The sequence below is a fragment of the Aotus nancymaae genome, unplaced genomic scaffold (assembly GCF_030222135.1).
Source record: "Aotus nancymaae isolate 86718 unplaced genomic scaffold, 86718_ANA_hifiasm-v0.15.2.pri h1tg000001l, whole genome shotgun sequence".
NCBI classification, from domain to species: domain Eukaryota; kingdom Metazoa; phylum Chordata; class Mammalia; order Primates; family Aotidae; genus Aotus; species Aotus nancymaae.
This window is the reverse complement of record NW_026988412.1, coordinates 7,593,961-7,613,046: the sequence shown is the minus strand read 5'-3', so window position 1 is coordinate 7,613,046 and position 19,086 is coordinate 7,593,961. Positions and strand designations below refer to the sequence as shown.

The 19,086-nt window shown below is 47.1% G+C and overlaps 1 protein-coding gene across 4 annotated transcripts in view; it reads right to left on the bottom strand.

The window, feature by feature from the left end:
• OVOL2 (ovo like zinc finger 2) overlaps positions 1-19,086 on the bottom strand; it is a 61,736-nt gene that overhangs the window by 33,167 nt on the left and 9,483 nt on the right. For all 4 annotated transcript variants that reach the window (XR_010342917.1, XM_064376705.1, XM_064376720.1 and 1 more), the window contains one exon: positions 10,527-10,716. Coding sequence is in view for 3 of the 4 variants with exons in the window: in XM_064376705.1 (XP_064232775.1) it covers positions 10,527-10,716 (190 nt within the window). In the remaining variant the exon portion in view is untranslated. The remainder of the gene's footprint in view (positions 1-10,526; positions 10,717-19,086) is intronic.

Genomic DNA, 19,086 nt, shown 5'->3' with positions numbered 1-19,086 from the left:
CACTCAGGGGGACAAAGGTAGCTAGAGACAGTCCTGGGCAAGAGGGACTGATGGTGAGGCCCCTGCCACTACTGAGGTTCACCGATCTTGTGCTCTCAAGCAAAGGCCAATCACGCCTGTATCTAAAGCAGGACACAGGGACTGAAGAGCATCACCCATCCACTAGACATCACCAGCCTCCTGACACCCACATGACAGTGAGTCCAAGGCCACTGAAAAGCCAGGCTACAGATCTGCTGCGCATTAACTGAAACAGGAGCAGCTGCTCCAGCCTGAAAGGCCGTTTCCTCACCAGCCACAGGGTGTCATAGGTTTTGCACGGCTGCTCTGAGGATTCGCCAAGATAGACCAAGTTCTCAATGGCATACAGCTCAACATCATGCAGATAAGCCCCATTCATAAGCTAGCTGCTGACCGGCATGGCCAACACGGTGAAACCCCGTGTCTACTAAAAATACAAAAAAAAAAAAAAAAAAAAAAAATTAACTGGGTATGGTGGTGGACGCCTGTAATCCCAGTACTTGAGAGGCTAAGGCAGGAGAACCACTTCAATCTGGGAGACGAAGGTTGCAGTGAGCTGAGATGGCGCCACTACACTCCAACCTCGGTAGCAGAGCGAGACTCTATCTTACAGCAAAACAAAATAAAACAAAAATAAGCTGGCTGCACATGACTATTTTGCAGATTTGTCTTTAAACTGTACCTGTATGTATACTTTTGTATGTATTATTTATTTCACAACAAAAGAAAAGTTTTTTTTTTTTTTTTTTTAAATAAAGACGGGGTTTCACCATGTTGGTCAGGCTGGTCTTGAACTCCCGACCTCAGGTGATCTGCCCGCCTTGGCTTCCAAAGTACTTGGATTACAGGCATGAACCACCATGCCCCGCCGAAAAGGATATTTTTTTTAAATGTGGCTGGCGGAGGAGAAAGGGGACTGCTTTCGCCGTCTGCCCTTTTGAATTCTGTACCATCGACCTGTCCTGCCTAGTCTGAAACATATTGTTTATTGGGTTATCAAAAAGAGTTTGTTTTCAAATTTTTTACTCCTAATAGCAAATCAAGCTTCCATGCCACACGTCCCCAAGGAAGATTCTTCACTACTGAAACTTTCCAGTTGCTTTCCTCGCTATAGCTCAACTGCTCCTTTACTGAACTTTATCCGAAGGTGAACTTCAGTGAGAAGCTTTTTATGGGCATGCTGTGGGAGCGGACATTCACGGCAGCCTCCTCGGAAGGCAATTTGGCAATGTCCATTAAAAAAAAAAATCACAGTGTATCTATCCAGCAATTCCACATCAGGGAAATTAACCTACAGGAAGACTCACATAGGGAGGCAAAGGATATACAGGATATACTCATGGTAGGACTGCCCGAAATGAAAGAAAGGAAAGAAGGAAAAGGAGAAAGAGAAAAAGAAAAAAAGGAAAGGAAGGAAGAAGGGACAGAGGGAGGGAAAGAAAGAAGGAAAGAAAGGAAGGAAGGGAGGGAGGGAGGAAAGATATCTGCAAATGGAAACAAATGTCATCAATTGGGGAATAGAAAAAGCAAAGTTCCTCGATACTGGAAATTTTGTTATGATTTATTATTATTGTTATTATTGAGACAGTTTTGCTCTTGTTGCCCAGGCTCGAGTGCCATGGTGTGATCTCGGCTCACTGCAACTTCTGCCTCCCAGGTTCAAGCGATTCTCCCGCCTCAGCCTCTGGAGTAGATGGAATTACAGGCATGCACCACCACATCCGGCTAATTTTGTATTTTTAATAGAGACGGGGTTTCTCCATGTTGGTCAGGCTGGTCTCGAACTCCCCACCTCAGGTGATCCGACCATCTCGGCTTCCAAAGTGCTGGGATTACAGGTGTGAGCCACCGTGCCTGGCCTTCTTTATTATTATTATTATTATTATTATTATTATTATTTTGAGATACAGTCTGACTCTGTCGCCCAGGCTAGGGTACAGTGGCGCCATCTCAGGTCACTGCAGCGTCTGCTTCCCGGGTTCAAGCAATTCTCTTGCCTCAGCCTCCTAAATGGCTGGGATTACAATTACCCACCACCAAGTTCAGCTAATTTTTGTATTTTTAGTAGAGATGAGGTTTCACCATGCCTACCAGGCTGGTCTCGAACTCCTGACCTCAAGTGATCCGCCTGCCTCAACCTCCCGAAGTGCTGGGATTACAGATGTGAGCCACCCAGCTCCAAGATACATATTGTATGAAAAAAACAATATGCATTAAAAGCTTTTGGGAAAAAAATTAAATGGTGGAAATGGGGCTTGGCCTGTGAAGGGAGCTTAAATTTTTTTTGTCCTTTTATCTCCTAATGAGCATATTACCTTTTTAGCTAAAAAATAAATTAAGATAAAATACAAATTAAAAATAAAACAATGAGGAGAGGGTTTATTAACCGGACCAGGCAATTCCCCATGACAGCATTCAGGCCAGCAGGGGTGGAAGTGACTTGATTCTTTCTTCTCGGTCTGCTCCACTACAAACATCTCTCAATCTGCATTTTTCCCAATCTAGTCAATTCTTCCCTTTAGGCTCCAAACAAAGACACCATTGTTTTCTCCTCTTTAATCAAGATGGGATTTGTGTGCCTTCTCCTCCCTCTGAATGTAGCCCCTCTCCTCCATGGAAGATAAGACCAGAAGGCGCCCTAGAGGGTGGGGCCAGTGCCCGCTCCCCACCTCCCTGACCTCAAAATTGGAATTCCTCAGCTTCTCTCAGTGGAACTCAGCAGCTTCCCCAGGAATGACAGGAGCCCTGAACTGCCTCCTTTATTCCAGCCGGTGTTGTAAAGTCATAACCAACGAGGGTTTATGACCTCCCTGGGCCACACAGCTTCCTGCAAAGTCTTAGAAAGTCTTAGCCGGGAGCCCCGAGGATGTGTGTGCCCTTCTCACCTGTTACACTGAGCCTTTACACTGTCTTCTCTGCAGCTTTTTATATTGTCTGAATTCTTTCACAGAATAGTTAGTCATTTTACAAATGAGTGAAATAAAACACTTTCCATAAATGCTGGACTTAAATGATGGGCCTGGCACATTGGAACTCCGAAGCTTGCACTTCCTGCATGCTTGCTCCTGGGGGCTCTGGCACTGCTGGTCCGAGGACCACAGTTTGAGTAGGGAGGGCTGGATATTATTTTTTCCTCTAAAATACAGATCTCCTCCCTCTCCTCCCAAAGCAAATCATTTACTTCAACAGAGAGCCATTCTTAGGAAGCATCCAAGCCAGTTCAATGTAAAACACTTAAATAAATCCAAAGCGATATCCTATGAAAACAGGCCCATGATGGTTTTCACAGGCTGTGAACTGAACACACATTCATTTTCTGGAAGCTCATGCACCTCTCTCTATTTTGGGTTGGTCAGCAGGCAGAATTTCCCATGTTGGCCTCAGTGATCCTGTCAACTTCACAGCAATTCCCTCAGTTATATAGTGGCTGCTGCTGGCTTCCCATCCAGACCACTTTTCTGAGTCAGTGCATGTCCCCAGCTGTCATGTGGTGGCAGCTAACAGCTTCTGGCTGTCCCCTTTTTTAAGGAATCAGCACTGGGCAAGTGACCTTCCACATGCTTAGGAGTGTCTGCCTGACCTTGCTCAGGTCAGATGCAGCCCTCAGCCAATGTCAGAAACGGGGGTAAAAAGGTCCCTGCCCCCACCCTGCCTGTAGCAGGTCCACCCTGGAGTCCATTCACACTCCCAGTCCCCCCTGGGATGAGGTCGAGGCTGGACTCAAGCTAAGAGCACAACCCATGCTCACCCTCTGCCCTCACAGGCTCCTCTTTACAGCCCTCCCTCAATAAACCATTTGATGGGGAGCCGCTTCCAAACCCCACCTAAGACAATTTGGATTGAAAATAGCCACTTGTTTGCTGCTATGTTTTCACAAAATGTTATTGGAGTTTTTTTCTGCACAGGTCAATTTCTCTCTTCTAGTCTTCAACAAGACACCATTTGACTAACACTCCCTTCCTCTCTCTCTCTCTCTCTGACACACACATACACACACACACACACACACACACACACACACCCCGCTCTGATTTATCTTTCTTGGGTGAAATCACAGCCAAAGAAGAAGTCTTAATCTTTTCTTTCATCTACTTGGATATTAATGTAAGAAATTTTCGGGTTCTAGTTTCTCTGGATCTTTTTCAAGACGTTTCTTTGGGTTTTGAGTCTTTCCTTAGACACCATGTTCACTCAGTAGTTGCAGGGGAAAGGAAGGGATGGGGAGTGGGGGGCGGTGCAGGTGAACCCTGATTCTGTATCTCACTGTCTCTGCCCACCTCATCAGTATAATAGCTATAATTCTCCAACAAAAGGTTCTGGGGTCCCAGATAAATCTTTAAATTAGTCATGGCCTGGTCTAACTGAATTGCAAACAAACATACCCCTCATTCAATTATCTGTCCTATTTATATTAAGTGTCTATATCTTTGTTTCTGGCCTAAATACAACATTTACGTGTAAGAACCAATAGCAAAAATACAACACTCACAGCTCAAAGGCAAGACCAGGCCGGCACCGTGGCTCACACCTATAATCCTAGCACTTTGGGAGGGCAGGCAGGCCGATCGTCTGAGGTCAGGAGGTTGAGACCAGCCTGGCCAACATGATGAAACCTCATCTCTACTAAAAATACAAAAATTAGCCAGGCGTGGTGGCAGGCACCTGTAATCCTAGCTACCTGGGAGGCTGAGGCAGGAGAATCGCTGGAACCCAGAAGGCAGAGGCTGCAGCGAGCCAAGATGGGAGCCACTGTACTCCAGCCTGGGCAACAGAGCGAGATTCGACTCAGAAACACAAAAAACAAAACACAAAAACAAAAACAAAGGAAAGACCAAATTCCCACTGAATTCCCGTGAGGTCTTTTGGAGCTTGTGAGGTTGGTTCACATGAACTAAAACAACATCGGAGAAACCCACATTTTTGCACTTTGTACCAACTGTCTCTTTTGGACAGAGCTGAAGAGACGCCTCGGCAGGCCCGTGCCTCTGAGCTTGCCACCAGCTGATGTATCAGGAAGCCCCGGCTGCTTTTTCTGGTCTTTTATTACTTAGAGACACACCTTCATTAGAAAATAGGTCAGGGTGGGGCAAATAGGTCTAAAACATTTCCACAGTTCCATTTGCTCATCACTTTAAGTGTCAAAATTATGATTAAAATTTTTAAATGTTATCTGTAGGTTATCTTACTGCCATCCAATACAAATTAAAATGCAAACCACTTTATAAGTTAACATTTTGTAGAAGCCTCAATCAAACAAGTGGAAAGAAACAGGTGAAATGAATTTTAGTGATGTATTCTGTTTAACTCATTATGCCTAAAATACTACCATTTCAATGTAAAATTCATATTAAAAATTGAGATTTTTGGCCAGGCGTGGTGGGTCACGCCTGTAATCCCAGCACTTTGGGAGGCCGAGGTGGGCGACTCACCTGAGGTTGGGAGTTCTAGACCAGCCCAACCAATATGAAGAAACCCCATCTCTATTAAAAATACAAAAATTAGCCGGGTGTGGTGGCGCATGCTTGTAGTCCCAGCTACTTGGGAGGGTGAGGCAGGAGAATCGCTTGAACCCAGGAGGCAGAGGTTGCAGTGAGCCGAGATCAAGCCATTGCACTGCAGCCTGGGCAACAAGAGTGAAACTCCGTCTCAAAAAAAAAAAAAAAAAAAAAAAAAATTGAGATTCTTTTACACCTTTTTTTTTTTTGCATTTCAGCTTGAAATCTAGTGTCTGTTTTGCACATACAACACATCTAAATCTGGACCAGCCACACCTCTGGGACTCAGAAGCCACATGCAGCCAGCAGCTGCTGGACCAACCAGCACATCTCTAGGAGTTTCACTCCTAGCTGCCTTCTAAGCCCTAGCCTTTCCCCTAAGGTAATAACTGTGAAGCCCTTTGGGAAAGCATCAGGTGGAAGGTATTTTTATTCACTAACTTAAATTATTTTCAGCACCCTTGCAGAAGTGACTAGAATAGCAGGAGATGGAGAAAATCTGAGAACCTCAGGCTGGGAGACCGGGGCTTGAGGGGGTACAGATGCCCCCCTTTCTTGCTTCCTCTGTGGGCAGAGGACATCTTGGCACCACTAAAGTCACATGTTCACAGGCTCTTCTACAACCTACTAAACCCCAAGCTGGAGTGTGCAGTTTGTGCTACTAATAGGTCTGAGTTTCCCTTTATCTCATCCTCCTCTAGAAGCAAGCAGGCTTCTAGATAAAAACTGCAGCGGGGTGGGCTGGTGAGGCCCCTGCCTCATGGAGAATGCTGAGGAAGGCACTGGGAGGCAAAAAGAGCAGAGAAGGAGACCCTACAGAGGATAAAGACCGTGAACTTCAGGGCCAGCCAGCTCTGGTTCCCAGCTCCACCACCGATGGGTTGTGTCAGCTCCCTGAGCCCGGTTCCCTCATCTGCAAAAGGTGGGGAACAACAGTACAGACTGTTTGGGGGAGTCAGATGACAGGATAAAGGCTGGGGGCCTGGCATGACGGAGAGTGACACTGTGTGGCTTGCTTCCGCCTGCAGGAGCCGTGTTACTCTCTGAAGGGTTTCCCCGTCTCTGCCGAGCCACCCTCCTCACTTACTAACTCTCTGCCTCCCAGGGCAATGCCCCCGTCATATCCCCCCAGCAGACCCCAGCCATCTCAGATGGCTCCTGCATCTCTCTGCCTAAGGATGCTCTCCAGGCCTGCAAAGGGCTAGGGCAGGAAGTGGGTGGGAGAACTGCCTAGGAGTCAGGAGGTCCAGGATGGACACCCAAGAAGGAGGAATGGGTGTTGATTGAGCAACCTGGGGTGCATTCTATACGGTTCTTCCAAGGATCTCCAGCGGGATTGAGCCCCCGTTGCCCACAGTGATAACCCACTTATTATTGATGGGCTCTAATTGGCTGTCTTCCCTCCGGCCTCCCCTCCCTTCTCCACTGTGTTATACCTGCTCACATCCAAATCATCATGCCAGGGTCTGCTTCCTGGGCAACCCAAACTAAGACACTCCTCATCGGCAATGCCCTTCCTCCTTCTGTCATGCTGCAGAAAGCTTGCTCATCCTTCACGGCCCAGCTGAAAGGCTACCTTTTCTGAGAGGCCTCCCTGCATGCAGTTAGAAACAAGGCACCTCCCAGGACTTCCTTTGGCATGTGCCACTTTTTCTTCTGTCTGGCAGATCTGCTGTTTCACTTGTCTCACAGTCAGATGTCTGAGTTATTTCTCCCTCTGTTGGCTGAGAGCTCCAAGAGCACAGAGGTGAATCCTAGGGTCTGCTACACATCAGGTCCTCAGGAAGCCTCTGCCAACTGTTGCAATTTTACTACCAATAATAGTTAATGTTTACTAAGCACTTACAATGTAAGAAGCACTTTTATATAATGCTGGCCCGAAAACCTCACAACCATCACTTTAAATGGCAAGTATTAAAATCATCACACCCATTCTAGAGATGGAAAAACTAAGGTGAAAGATGAACAATTTAGATGAAGGCTCACAGTCAGCTAACTCAGATCAGGAGTTCTTAACTAGTATGTGACCCCCTCAACTTGTAAAGTCTTCTCTGAGAAGCTGCCAGTCCCTAATATTTCCCTTAGTCTCTAGCAATGGAGAATTAATTCAGTCACAGGTGAAGCAATGCCATCAGCTCCGTGGTTACTCCAAGGTACCAACAGCCAGCCATGCTCCCCAGGCCCCCTGCACTGTGTCCTAGAAGCCAGGGGTGGGGAGTGACCAGAGTCCATCCAGGCAGGGAATGCCATCAAGGACATCCTCAGAGATAAACTGCTGAGACAGCTTCCAGGGCCACCAATGGCCAGCGACTTCAGGAGTGGTCCCAATTTGGTGCCCCTGGGTCAGGAGGAAAGCCCAGCTTTGCTGCTGCTGGATGGGTCCCTTGACAGCCTCGAGACCTCCCCTCAGATCTCTGATAAGACCCCCCACTGCCCTGTGGATCCACCACCACCCCCTAAGCATTCTCCTCATCCCCACCCCATGCCCAGCTTAGCCTCACAGAGGTCAAAGTTTTACTGATTCACTGGTGCTAGGAATTAAAAAAAAGAAGCCATATAACCAGGCCCTAAGAGGACACTGTGGGATTCCATTTACATCAAGCTCAAAAACAGGCCACAGTAACTTAAGCTGTTAGAATTTGCAACAGTGGTTTTCCTTGGAGAGAAAGAGGCAGCCTGGGAGGGGTAGTGACTTCTAGTGGCTGGAAATACTGTTTCTCAGCCTAACTGCTAGTTGCATGGGTGTGTTCACTTTGTAAAACTTCCTATTGGTTGAGGTCGGCACTTAGGATCTGTGTACTTTTCTGGATGTATGTCACACTGAAATGAAAAGTTCTCTTTAGAAAAAGTTTTTGGCCAGGTGTGGTGGCTCATGCCTGTAATCCCAGCATTTTGGGAGGACAAGGCAGGTGGATTGCTTGAGCCCAGGAGTTCGAGACCAGTCTAGGCAACATGACGATATCCCATCTCTATAAAAAATACAAATAAAAAAAATAGCTGGGAGTGGTGGCATGCACCTATAGTCCCAGCTACTGGGGGGGCTGAGGTGGGAGGATCAGTTGAGTCCAGGAGTTAGTGGCTGCACTCCAGCCTGAGCAAGACCCTGTCTCAAAAAAAAAAAAAAAAAAAAGAAAAGAAAAGAAAAAGTTTTTAAAAAGGAAAAAAGAAATATTTTAGGATGCCAGCCATTCTCTAAGGTGGCAGATACTCTTTCCAGACCAGGGAGGCAGCTCAGCCAGTTCTCTAAGAGCAATTGAGCATGATATGAACTAGAAAATAGGATGCAGAGGCCTAAGAAGGAACCTGTGTGGGGGCTGAGTAGCTGGGCGCCCCATCTGGAGGGAGGAAAGAGCATGTTCTCATCCCTACCAAAATACCAGGACTGAAAGAGCTCAAGGACTGCCCATAGCAAACCATTTCTTTTTTCCCTTGAGACAGGGTCTTGCTCTCTTGCCCAGGCTGGAGTGCAGTGGCACAATCATAGCTCACCATAGCCTCAAACTCTTAGGTTCAAGCGATCCTCCAGGCTCAGTCTCCCAAGCAGCTAGAACTATAGCCATGTACCACCACGCCTGGCTAATTTTAAATTTTCTTGTGGAGACAGGGTCTTTTGATGTTGCCCAGGCTGGTCTCCAATTCCTGGCCTCAAGCAGTCCTCCCACCTTGGCCTCCCTAAGTGCAAGGATTATGAGCATGAGACACTGCACCCAGCCTGTAGATGAATTCCGTAAGTTTGTTGGGAGGGTGGCTGGTAGCCCGGATAGGGTTGAATGGGTTAAGATGGGATGGGATAGGATGCGCTGAATGGGTTGGAGTGAGATGGGCTGATCTGAGGTAGGCTGTGATAGGAGGAGATGGGATGGGAGGTGACGGGCTGGGATGGGCTGAGAATAGGATGGGGATTTGAAGATGGGACCCACATTGTAAAGGCCTTTACACAAAGCCCATCAAAACGAGAGATGAGGAGTCTGGATTTCGTTCTGCTCAGAGCTGGAGATTTCTTAGCAGGGAAGTAGAGTCCTTAGACTTCTCATGGAGAGATCACTCTGGCAGATGTGTGGATGATGGGGCTCAGGTGGGAAAGCATGGAGGCCAGGTGTTTCTAAGATAGAAGCAGTGAGGCCGAGACCAGAGGCCAAGGACACCTCCAGGACTCTGTGAAGAACTGGAACTGGGGAGAACCTGGATTCCCACTTTCTAAGCCAGGAAACTGAGGCAAGTCCAAGGAGAGCCAGATGCTCACTCACCGGGCCCCAGTGGGAGGCTCAGGTCAGCTCTAATGGCAATGAGCTTGTTTTTGTCTTTCAGAAGGAACATGATGCTATCCAGAGACAGGCTTATGTCCCAAGAGAGAAGCATCAAATACTCATTGTGGGATGACAAGAACCACCTTCCATCAGCCAGGACCAAGGGGCTGACCTATGGCAGCCCCCATGTGTGTATCATGCATCATGATTCTCAGAATACTTCCAACCAGGGATTTGTTTTGAGCCTTGCTAGAACTCACATCAGTATCTCCATTTTACAGGGTGAAAGGCAGGCTACCAAAGGTGGCTCACCCAGCCCAAGGTGACACAGCCAGCATGTGGCAGCGTCAGGAGGTGAACCCACAAGGGCTGGCCCCAACGCCCCATCATCTTGTGATATTTCTTTCTTTCTTTTGAGACAGAGTGTCGTACTATCGCCCAGACTGGAGTGCAGTGGTGCGATCTTGGCTCACTGCAACCTCCAGCTCCCAGGTTCAAGTGATTCTCCTGCCTCAGCCTCCTGAGTAGCTTGGATTACAGGCACCCACCACCACGCCCAGCTAATTTTTTTGTTATTTTTAGTAGAGTTTCACTATATTGGTCAGGCTGGTCTCAAACTCCTGACCTTGTGATCCACATCTCGTGATCTTTCTAGAAACACAACATTGTTCCACGCTCTTGACCTGGTTCTTTGGTGGGAAAGAAGCAGGAGCTCTTGGCCAGAATAACAAAACAGAGAACAAAGCACGCGCTCCCCGCTCACCTGTGTGCGTGCGGACATGCCTCTTCAGGTCGAAGGTGTCGTTGAAGCCCTTGCCACAGAAGGCGCACAGGTGTCTCTTCACCTGGTTGTGGCACTTGAGGTGACGGTTGAGCATGCGCTGCAGGCGGAAGCCCTTGCCACACAGGTCGCAGCTGTGAACCACCGAGTCGCTGCACGTGCCTGTGGTGAACTGGGGGCAGAGAGAGGCCGTGAGGATCCCCTGACAGGCAGGCACAGCCAGCGGGCTCACTCGGGAGACCCACCTCCCTGTGTCTTGAGGCTTGCCCGGTCTGTGGCTTCTGCCTCCTAAAAATTTCAAGCAGGTTTTGGCTTTGGGGAAGGTGAAATAACAACTGGCATTTCCTTTCACTTTCTTTTTTTTTTTGAGATGGAGTCTCACTTTGTTGCCCAGGCTGGAGTGCAGTGGCTCAATCTCAGCTCACCGCAACTTCCACCTCCTGGGTTCAAATGATTCTTCTGCCTCAGCCTCCCGAGTAGCTGGGACTACAGGCACACGCCACCATGCCCAGCTAATTTTTGTATTTTTAGTAGAGACAGGGTTTCATCATGTTGGCCAGGCTGGTCTCGAACTCCTGACCTCAAGTGATCCATCTGCCTCAGCCTCCCAAAGTGCTGAGATTACAGGCGTGAGCCACCACGCCCGGTCAGTTCTCCCACTTTTCATTCTCCCCTTCTTCCTTAGAACAGACCTCTGACTTCTAGCTGGGCACACTGTCTTACTGCATCCTACAGGCATGTGATAGGGTACGGATGTCAGGCCCCTCCAAATCTCATGTTGAAATGTGATCCCCAGTGTTGGAGGTGGGGCCTGGTGGGAGGTTATGGGGGCAGATCTCTCATGAATGGCCTGTGCCAGTGGTAAAGAACAAGTTCTTACTCTCATCAGTTCACAGAAGAGCCGGCTGTTTAAAAGAGCCTGGCACTTCCTCCCCTCTCTCTTGCTTCCTCCTTTACCATATGACACACCTGTTCCCCCTCCACCTTCTGCTATGAGTGGAAGCTTCCTGAGGGCCTCACCAGAAGACACAAGTGCTATGCTTCTTGTACAACCTGCAGAACCATGAGCCATAAACCTCTTCTCTATAAATTAGCCATTCCGAGGCATTCCTTATGGCAACGCAAAATGGACTAAGACAGCATGGCCATGGACTACCTGGACAATGAAACAGAAATCTCCTTGAAGGGGAGCAAACGGTGCCCTCCTCCTCCTTCGCTGCTTCCTGCTGGCTAGAGCACCAATAGCCACTTTGGACCATGAGATGGAAGTGCGAGCTGAGGATGGAGGAGCAGAGAGGAGTCTGGGTCCTGATGACATCATGGATCGTGGTATGTGACATTATAGACAGTCCCCAAAGAGAGCCATAGTCAATTCTGTCCTCCTTGTGCCTGCATCCTGCTCCATCCATCACGAGATACAGACTGTTGTCCCTCCCCTTGAATCTGGGATCAAGAGAATGCAATGAAGATGTGTCAGTTCCAGGTCTTAAGAGACCTCGCAGCTTCCACTTCTTCCCTCTTGTAAGCCAGCTGCCACCTAAGAAGTCTGAGGCCACCATGCTGCGAGGAAGCCCAAGCTAGCCATGTGGACAGCCAAAGGCACATGGCGGAGCATGGAGGAGCCAGATATGAAGAAAGCCTCCTCATTGGACCCTCCAGCCCAACCCAGGGCTGCCACCAGCTGAGTGACCCCTGCTAATGCTACCCAGAGCAGAACCGCCTACCAGAGCTGTGCCCACGGCTTTTGTCTTGACCCACAAAATCATAAAGGAATAAAATTATTTTGTAAAGCAGCTTGGTCAGGACCCCACAGCTTTGTTATCAGTGAAATCACAACCAGACCTGGGTCTGGACTCCCTGCCTACTGCTTTCCACTACCTTTGCTGCCGCTAAGGAAGAACACAGAATCTACCTCTGCGTGATGAAAATGACGTGTTCAGTTTTAGTATCTGATTTGGTAACCTTTGAATATATGACATGAATGTTGCCAAATGAGATCCTTTAGAAGACGGATCCCGTTGCTCTGCCAAAATTCATCGCTAGCAAGAAGACTGGTTCTCTCCTGGCTCCACACTCTCCCAGCCTCAAATACTCTCCTCCTTCACCCACCCTGGGTATTGCCCTCCCAGGACCCAAGAGGCTCCCTTGCCAATGGAGCCTTCTCCAAATACTGCAGCCCATGACCAAAGTGCTCACTGCCGCACTTAAACCAGTGCCTCTCAGACTCCAGCATACCTATACCTCCCCTGGGGTCTTGTTAAAATACAGTTTCTGATTCAGGAGGTCTGGTAGGATCGGATGTGCTGCTTTTCTAAGCAGAGCCCAGGAGACGTCACTGCAGCTGGTACACTCCACACTAGCCCTCAGAAGTCATGCTATATTCCTTCTCATTCCCAAGGTTCACTATGCACACAGTTCATCTCGTTTTCTCAACTCAACACCTTGAAGATGGTTAGCAAGCATTCAATCTCATTCCTGCCTCCCTACCTCCTGCCCTAAGTCTAGTCTAGGGCCAGTGAACAATCAGTGTGTGCTGACCGGCAGCTAGGAGCAGGTGGCAGTATGCAGAGTCTCAAGGGAGGCACAAGACCCCAGAACAGGGTATTCCTGTCAGCCTCCTCCACCAGTTCATTTTCCTTTACTTGGAGCTTAAGTTGCTGCAGCTAACAATGACAAGTGCCTGATCTATCATGAGCCCTGCACTTAGAGCTGGAGGCAATACAGTTAGAGATGACTTATCCCCAGTCCCTAGGAAGTCTAGTGGGGGGTGCAGGCAAGTCAACAGCCATTGACATCTGAGAGGACCAGGGTCCAAGGGGGCACCTACACTGGACGTGCAGCGCCAGAGAAGATGCTTCCAGAGGAAGTGAGCTCCTTAGCCAGGCAAAGATGAGGAGGAAGAGGGGCACACGGCACAGAACATTTCAGGAGTGGATAGTGGGAAAGAGGGAACTGTGTGTGGTTCAGCATGGCTAGCTTGAGCCTGGAAGAGCAGTTAATGAAGAGAGCAGTGGTAGCAAGAGCAGGATCCCCTTAGGAGTCTACCTTGAGGGCCCCACTGGGGCTGGAATATAGTCAAAGGGTAAGAAGGAGCCACTGGAAGACAAAGGAGGACCCTCACAGGGGCTGAGTTCGATGACCCAGCTGGGCTGCCCACCTCTGCCCAAGGCTTTGCTATCACCCGAGCAGATCGTGTTCTCCTCCTTGCCCAGCAGTCCCTATCCTGCTCACTGCCACTCTGGAAGGGATATGAAAAGATGAAATACGTTCCACTAAGTACTCTGAGCTGCTAAAGGCCAAGTGTGCACAAGGACATTTGAGCGGTAGTGAGGGGCTAATGAAGCTGAAAAATTACCCTAGTAATCGCAATTAAAAATAATAAAAACCTACAACTGTCTTTTGAAAGTCTTGTAGGATGAGCATAAGGACTCACCAACCACAGTTCAACGATGAACTCTCGTTTAATCTTTCTGATAAATTCCTATTTTAAAAATGCTCTGAATGTAATACAGACTCCTTCTATTGCAGTCTAGAATGAAAATCTCAAATCACGGGCATTATTTTGTTTGAAAAGAATAAGATCTTGAAGGACACAGGGAAGGGAGATTGGTGACAATTTGAGGGCATACAGGGACACTAGATCATCTGACCAAGACATAGAAAGCGTTTTATTTATTTATTTCTGTTTGTTTTTTGAGACAGAGTCTTGCTCTATTGCCCAGGCTGGAGCACAGCGGTGCCATCTTCACTGCAACCTCCACCTCTCAAGTTCAAGTGATTCTCCTGCCTCAGCCTCCGGACTAGCTGGGACTATAGGCATGCACCACCACACCTGGCTAATTTTTTGTATTTTAGTAGAGAAGGGGCTTCACCATGTTGCCCAGTCTGGTCTCGAACTGCTGAGCTCAGGAAATCCACCCACCTCAACCTCCCAAAGTGCTGGGATTAGAGGTGTGAGCCACCACACCCAGCCTTTGTTTGTTTTTTTAGAGATGGAATCTCACTATGTTGTCCAGGCTGATCTTCAACTCCCATCCTCAAGGGATCCTCCCACCTTGGCCTCCCAGAGGGCTGGGATTACAGGTGTAAACCACCATGACTTGCCAGGAAGCTTTATAAAACAGGGGAGAAAATGGGAATGGAGAGAAGGAGTCGGAGACTGAGGGCACACCTAATTCTCGAGGGGACCTTTCCTCTGGTTTTCTTGGAGCAAAAATGGAAATTCTCCACATATCTCTTAGCAAAGGCAATTTTTCCATTTCTTCCCATTTCACAGCATGGAAAGGTAAGTCACCAAGAAGTGGCTCATGCAGGGAATTCACCCTGTGGTGCACCCTCCAATCCATTAAGTGCTGCTTACCACTCTTATGACCAGTCAGGTCCTCAGATACTAAGAAATTACACTCAACGTCTTCAGGAGCCTTGTTGAAAGAAGATGTAAGGTTATTTAATGGCAAAAAATGATGGCTGTCAAAGCCAGCTTCTGCCAGACTATTTTGCTTCTCAGAAAGGAAGGGATCTTTGTAAATTCCTAAACATGAAATTTATCCCCCAAAGTATATTTCCTATGCCCTGTGCCTCAAAATTTGGTTTGTAGTAACTAAATATATATCTATCAATAGGAATTTGTTAAAGAATGATGGTAGAAGCTGACAATTAATGCACTGGACAAAGTTAAGAGGCAACAGGAAGTTCAAGTGTCAACTGCCAGCCACGTGAGTGAGCCTTCAAGGATGTCCATCCCAGTCAAACCCCCAGAAGACTCCAGCCTCAGCCTCCATCTGACGGCAACCATAAGGTAAGAACTGCCCTGCTGAGCCCAGTCATCCCACAGAGGTGGATGACACAATACTACATTATTTTAGCTATTAAATTTGGGGTTACTTGTGAAGGAGAAATAGGTTAACTGGAATAGTAATTGATGTATCATTCTCTCCAGATGCCAGACCTGCCACATGTCTAAGTTTCTCTTAGGACTGCATGGTACAGAAGACACATCTGACTCCTGGGCTGATGTTCCATGGGCCAGAGGACCAGCTGACCCTGCCTGGATCAGGACCACAGGTCTGATCACTGGGGCACTTTATTATGTTTACACAGGTTTACATTTAACACTCTACCTCCTAAAAGTTAAAAAAGAGTTAATCAATTTTACCTTCTTCCTCTATAAGTAGTAGACCAAACTTAGTTACATCTTAGTCATGTTAGTTACAAAACAATAGTGGAATAGAGAAACAAGAAATCTGAAGGATCAAAATAAACCTGGATCTGGCTAGGGGTGTGATATGGAATGTCATCTAACATCCCTACATCACAATTTCCCAACATGTAAAACAATAAAATGATATTAGATAATCTCTTCAGCTGTCTAAGAAGCTAAGAGCAGGGTCTGTTTTCCAGTTTCCTAAATTCCTTCAATTCCTGCCCCACCACTTAGTTTGGGGCAAGTTACCTAACTTAGTTGTAAGGCAAGTTACCTAATATCTCTAAGCCTTAATTTCATCACCTGTAAAATGTGCATAATAATACTTGCCTTTTAGAAATAAATGAAGAAATTAAATTTTAAAAGCTACTTAGAAAGGACCTGATGCTCGTAAGTCCTATTATAGTTAGACCAGCTCCAAAATTCTGTGGTCCTAAACAAAAGATAATTGGGCACAATTTCTTGTTTCTCCGCCAGGCGTGGTGGCTTACACCTGTAATCCCAGCACTTTGGGGGGCCAAGGCAGGCAGATCACCCGAAGTCAGGAGTTCGAGACCAGCCTGGTCAACATGGTGAAACTCTGTCTCTGCTAAAAATATAAAAATTAGCTGGCTGTGGTGGTGCATGCCTATAGTCCCCGATACTTGAGAGGCTGAGGCACGAGAATCACTTGAACCTGGGAGGTGGAGGTTGCAGCAAGCTGAGATCACGCCTCTGCATTCCAGCCTTGGCCAAAGAGAGAGACTCTATCTCAAAAAAAGAAAAAAATATTGTTGTTTCTCAATTTGCTTTTGAATTTTTCTCCCTTTGATGAAAGAAAAGGGGAACTACAAAAAAGAAAAATACTAAAGTAAAAAGAGAGCCATGAGCTCAGTCCTTCATCTGCGACTCTAATTCAAAACGCTCCAGAAAACAGCTGCCTGTGGGGGCTCATCCCTGTAATCCCAGCACGTTGAGAGGTGGAGGCAGGAGGATCACTTGAGGTCAGGAGTCCAAGACCAGCCTGGCCAACATGGTGAAACCCTGACTCAACTAAAATGCAAATATTAGCTGGGCATGGTGGCACACACCTGTAATCCCAGCTACTCGGGAGGCTGAGGTGGGAGGATTGCTTGAGCCTGGGAAGCGGCAGTTACAGTAAGCCAAGATAGCACAACTGCACTGAATGACAGAGAGAGACCTTGTCTCAAAAAATAAAATATATGACAAAAAGCTTTGACAACCAACATTCTCTCCTATCTCCCGTGACAGTGAAATCTGACCTGAGCTGATGTAAAAATATGCACAGACTTTATCCCATTTAGTGTCAACATTCACGTTTTAATACAGAAATTATTAATATATTTACTTATAGTGTACTACTCTAGACTTGCGAGGGGTGGTTTTTACATGCTACCTTCTGGAAAAGCTTAATTGTCTCATCCTTATTCCAAAATTAACACTTTGCAAAAGGCTTATTAATGAGAGGGGGGAGCTACCATAGAGGGTGGGAAATGACATCGGTCTAGAAATTAATGCAGGGCACGAAGATCAAGAGAGAATGAACAGCTCTCCATCTCCACGGCCTGGCGCTTTTCTGAGCACCGTCTTGTTTTCTGCAGGATCTCGACTTTCATTTCAAAAAACGTGCAAAATTTTCGAGTTCTTCTTCTAGAAAACAGGACTGCAGCAAAACAAACCAATCATTGTCTCTGCGCTGCTGAAAACTGCAGGAATACCCAAGGAGTCAGGGCCTTCGGCTGGCCCTCTGATCAACTTCAAAGCTGGCTCAGATCATCCACCTGTCAAACTTCTAAAGGTGAAAACAATGACAAATAAGAACCTTCATTTTCTGTTGATGTTTCCAGCACACAAGTTCATTTCATTAATGATCCTGTTTCCTATGGGAGGATATTCTGAGTCCAAGGCTACCTTCTGGTGGACGTTTGGACCAGATTTCCTCAGACACATTTGCGATGCTTGAATGCTAAAAGTATGCTAAGCATATTTCCCCAATTCATTTAGGATTCAGATTCTTCTCCTGGTCCTATGTACCATTTCCTTAGGCTTCACAACTCCCCTACATGGCAGAATGGAGAGCTTTCTCAAATGCAGAGAAGATGAAGGGAATAAATCTTTATAACCCTGAAGAAGAAACTGAGGCCCCAAGAGATGTGACTTGCCCATGGCCACATGACTTGCAGTAGCCCACCCTGAGAATTTTGAATGTGGTCCATCATCTGCAACACTTGTGCCTACAGTTCCCTTAGGACAGGCACAGAGGTCTGTGGGGCAGGAGGAGGGGGCGTGAACCCCATTGTTTGTCTCATATCGTCACGAGGAACAGCTCCCAATTCCTTAATAATGTCAGACTATCAACACTAAGGGCTAAAGCATCAAAGCCACATGCTGACTGTGGCTGCCATATTGGACAGTGCGGTTGTCCCACAATGCAATGGAACAATGCTGAAAGGTTAAGGATCCTTGGGTTGAGTTTTGCCACTAACAACTTTGAGGAATTCAATAAAAACTTGCTGGGCTTAACTTTTCTCACCCTGAGAGTAAGGAGATGAGGGGCCATACATGCTCTAAAGTTTCCTGTAGTGGATCCTATGGAAGGATACTCAGTATCTTTCCCAACTCCTTTTGATGGGCCTTCCTATACTGCAGAAGCTAGAAGTGAAAACTACACTTTCCTGACTCCCTTGCCATGAGAATTTGGGAAATGACTTGGGTTCCACCAATTACATGCACTATCAGGAGATCTGAATTCAGATCCGAGTTAAGTGGGCGGAGGCAGGCAGGAGGCAATTGTTTTATACTCTGCAATGGCAGATGCTGGGGCAGGCAGCCGTCAAGGTGGCAGCTTCCTGACTGGGCAGCAGCCACAGCTCCTAGGTGGCCCAGTTCTGCTCTGTGGCTCTGACTCATTCCTAGGAGCTCAGCTTGGCTTTTCTTTAGTCCATTTATTTAATTCCTTTCTCTGCTTAAACTAGTTACAGTGGATTCTGATGTTGGTAACTAAGCCTATGTAGTCATTTCCAGCAATAAAGACCTACTTCACCTATATTCAAGTTTAAAACCAGGCAGTTCATACACATTGTTCTCGTATTCCTCCTTTTCCCCCTTTTAATCAATTTAACCTTCATCAAGAATCCATTCTAAGAATTTTTCCAGTATCCCTTTTCTTCCTGCTTTCTGTGTTTTCCTTCAAATGCTATCACTCATGTCTAGGAACCGTTGATTTCTTCCCCTGCCTGTATTCTTGTTCTATGTTGACTTATGTCGTTCTGTGACTCAGGCACTACCTCACTGGTTGCTGGGGAATACGAGCCCAGTGGGAAGTGTTCCCGGGCTCTG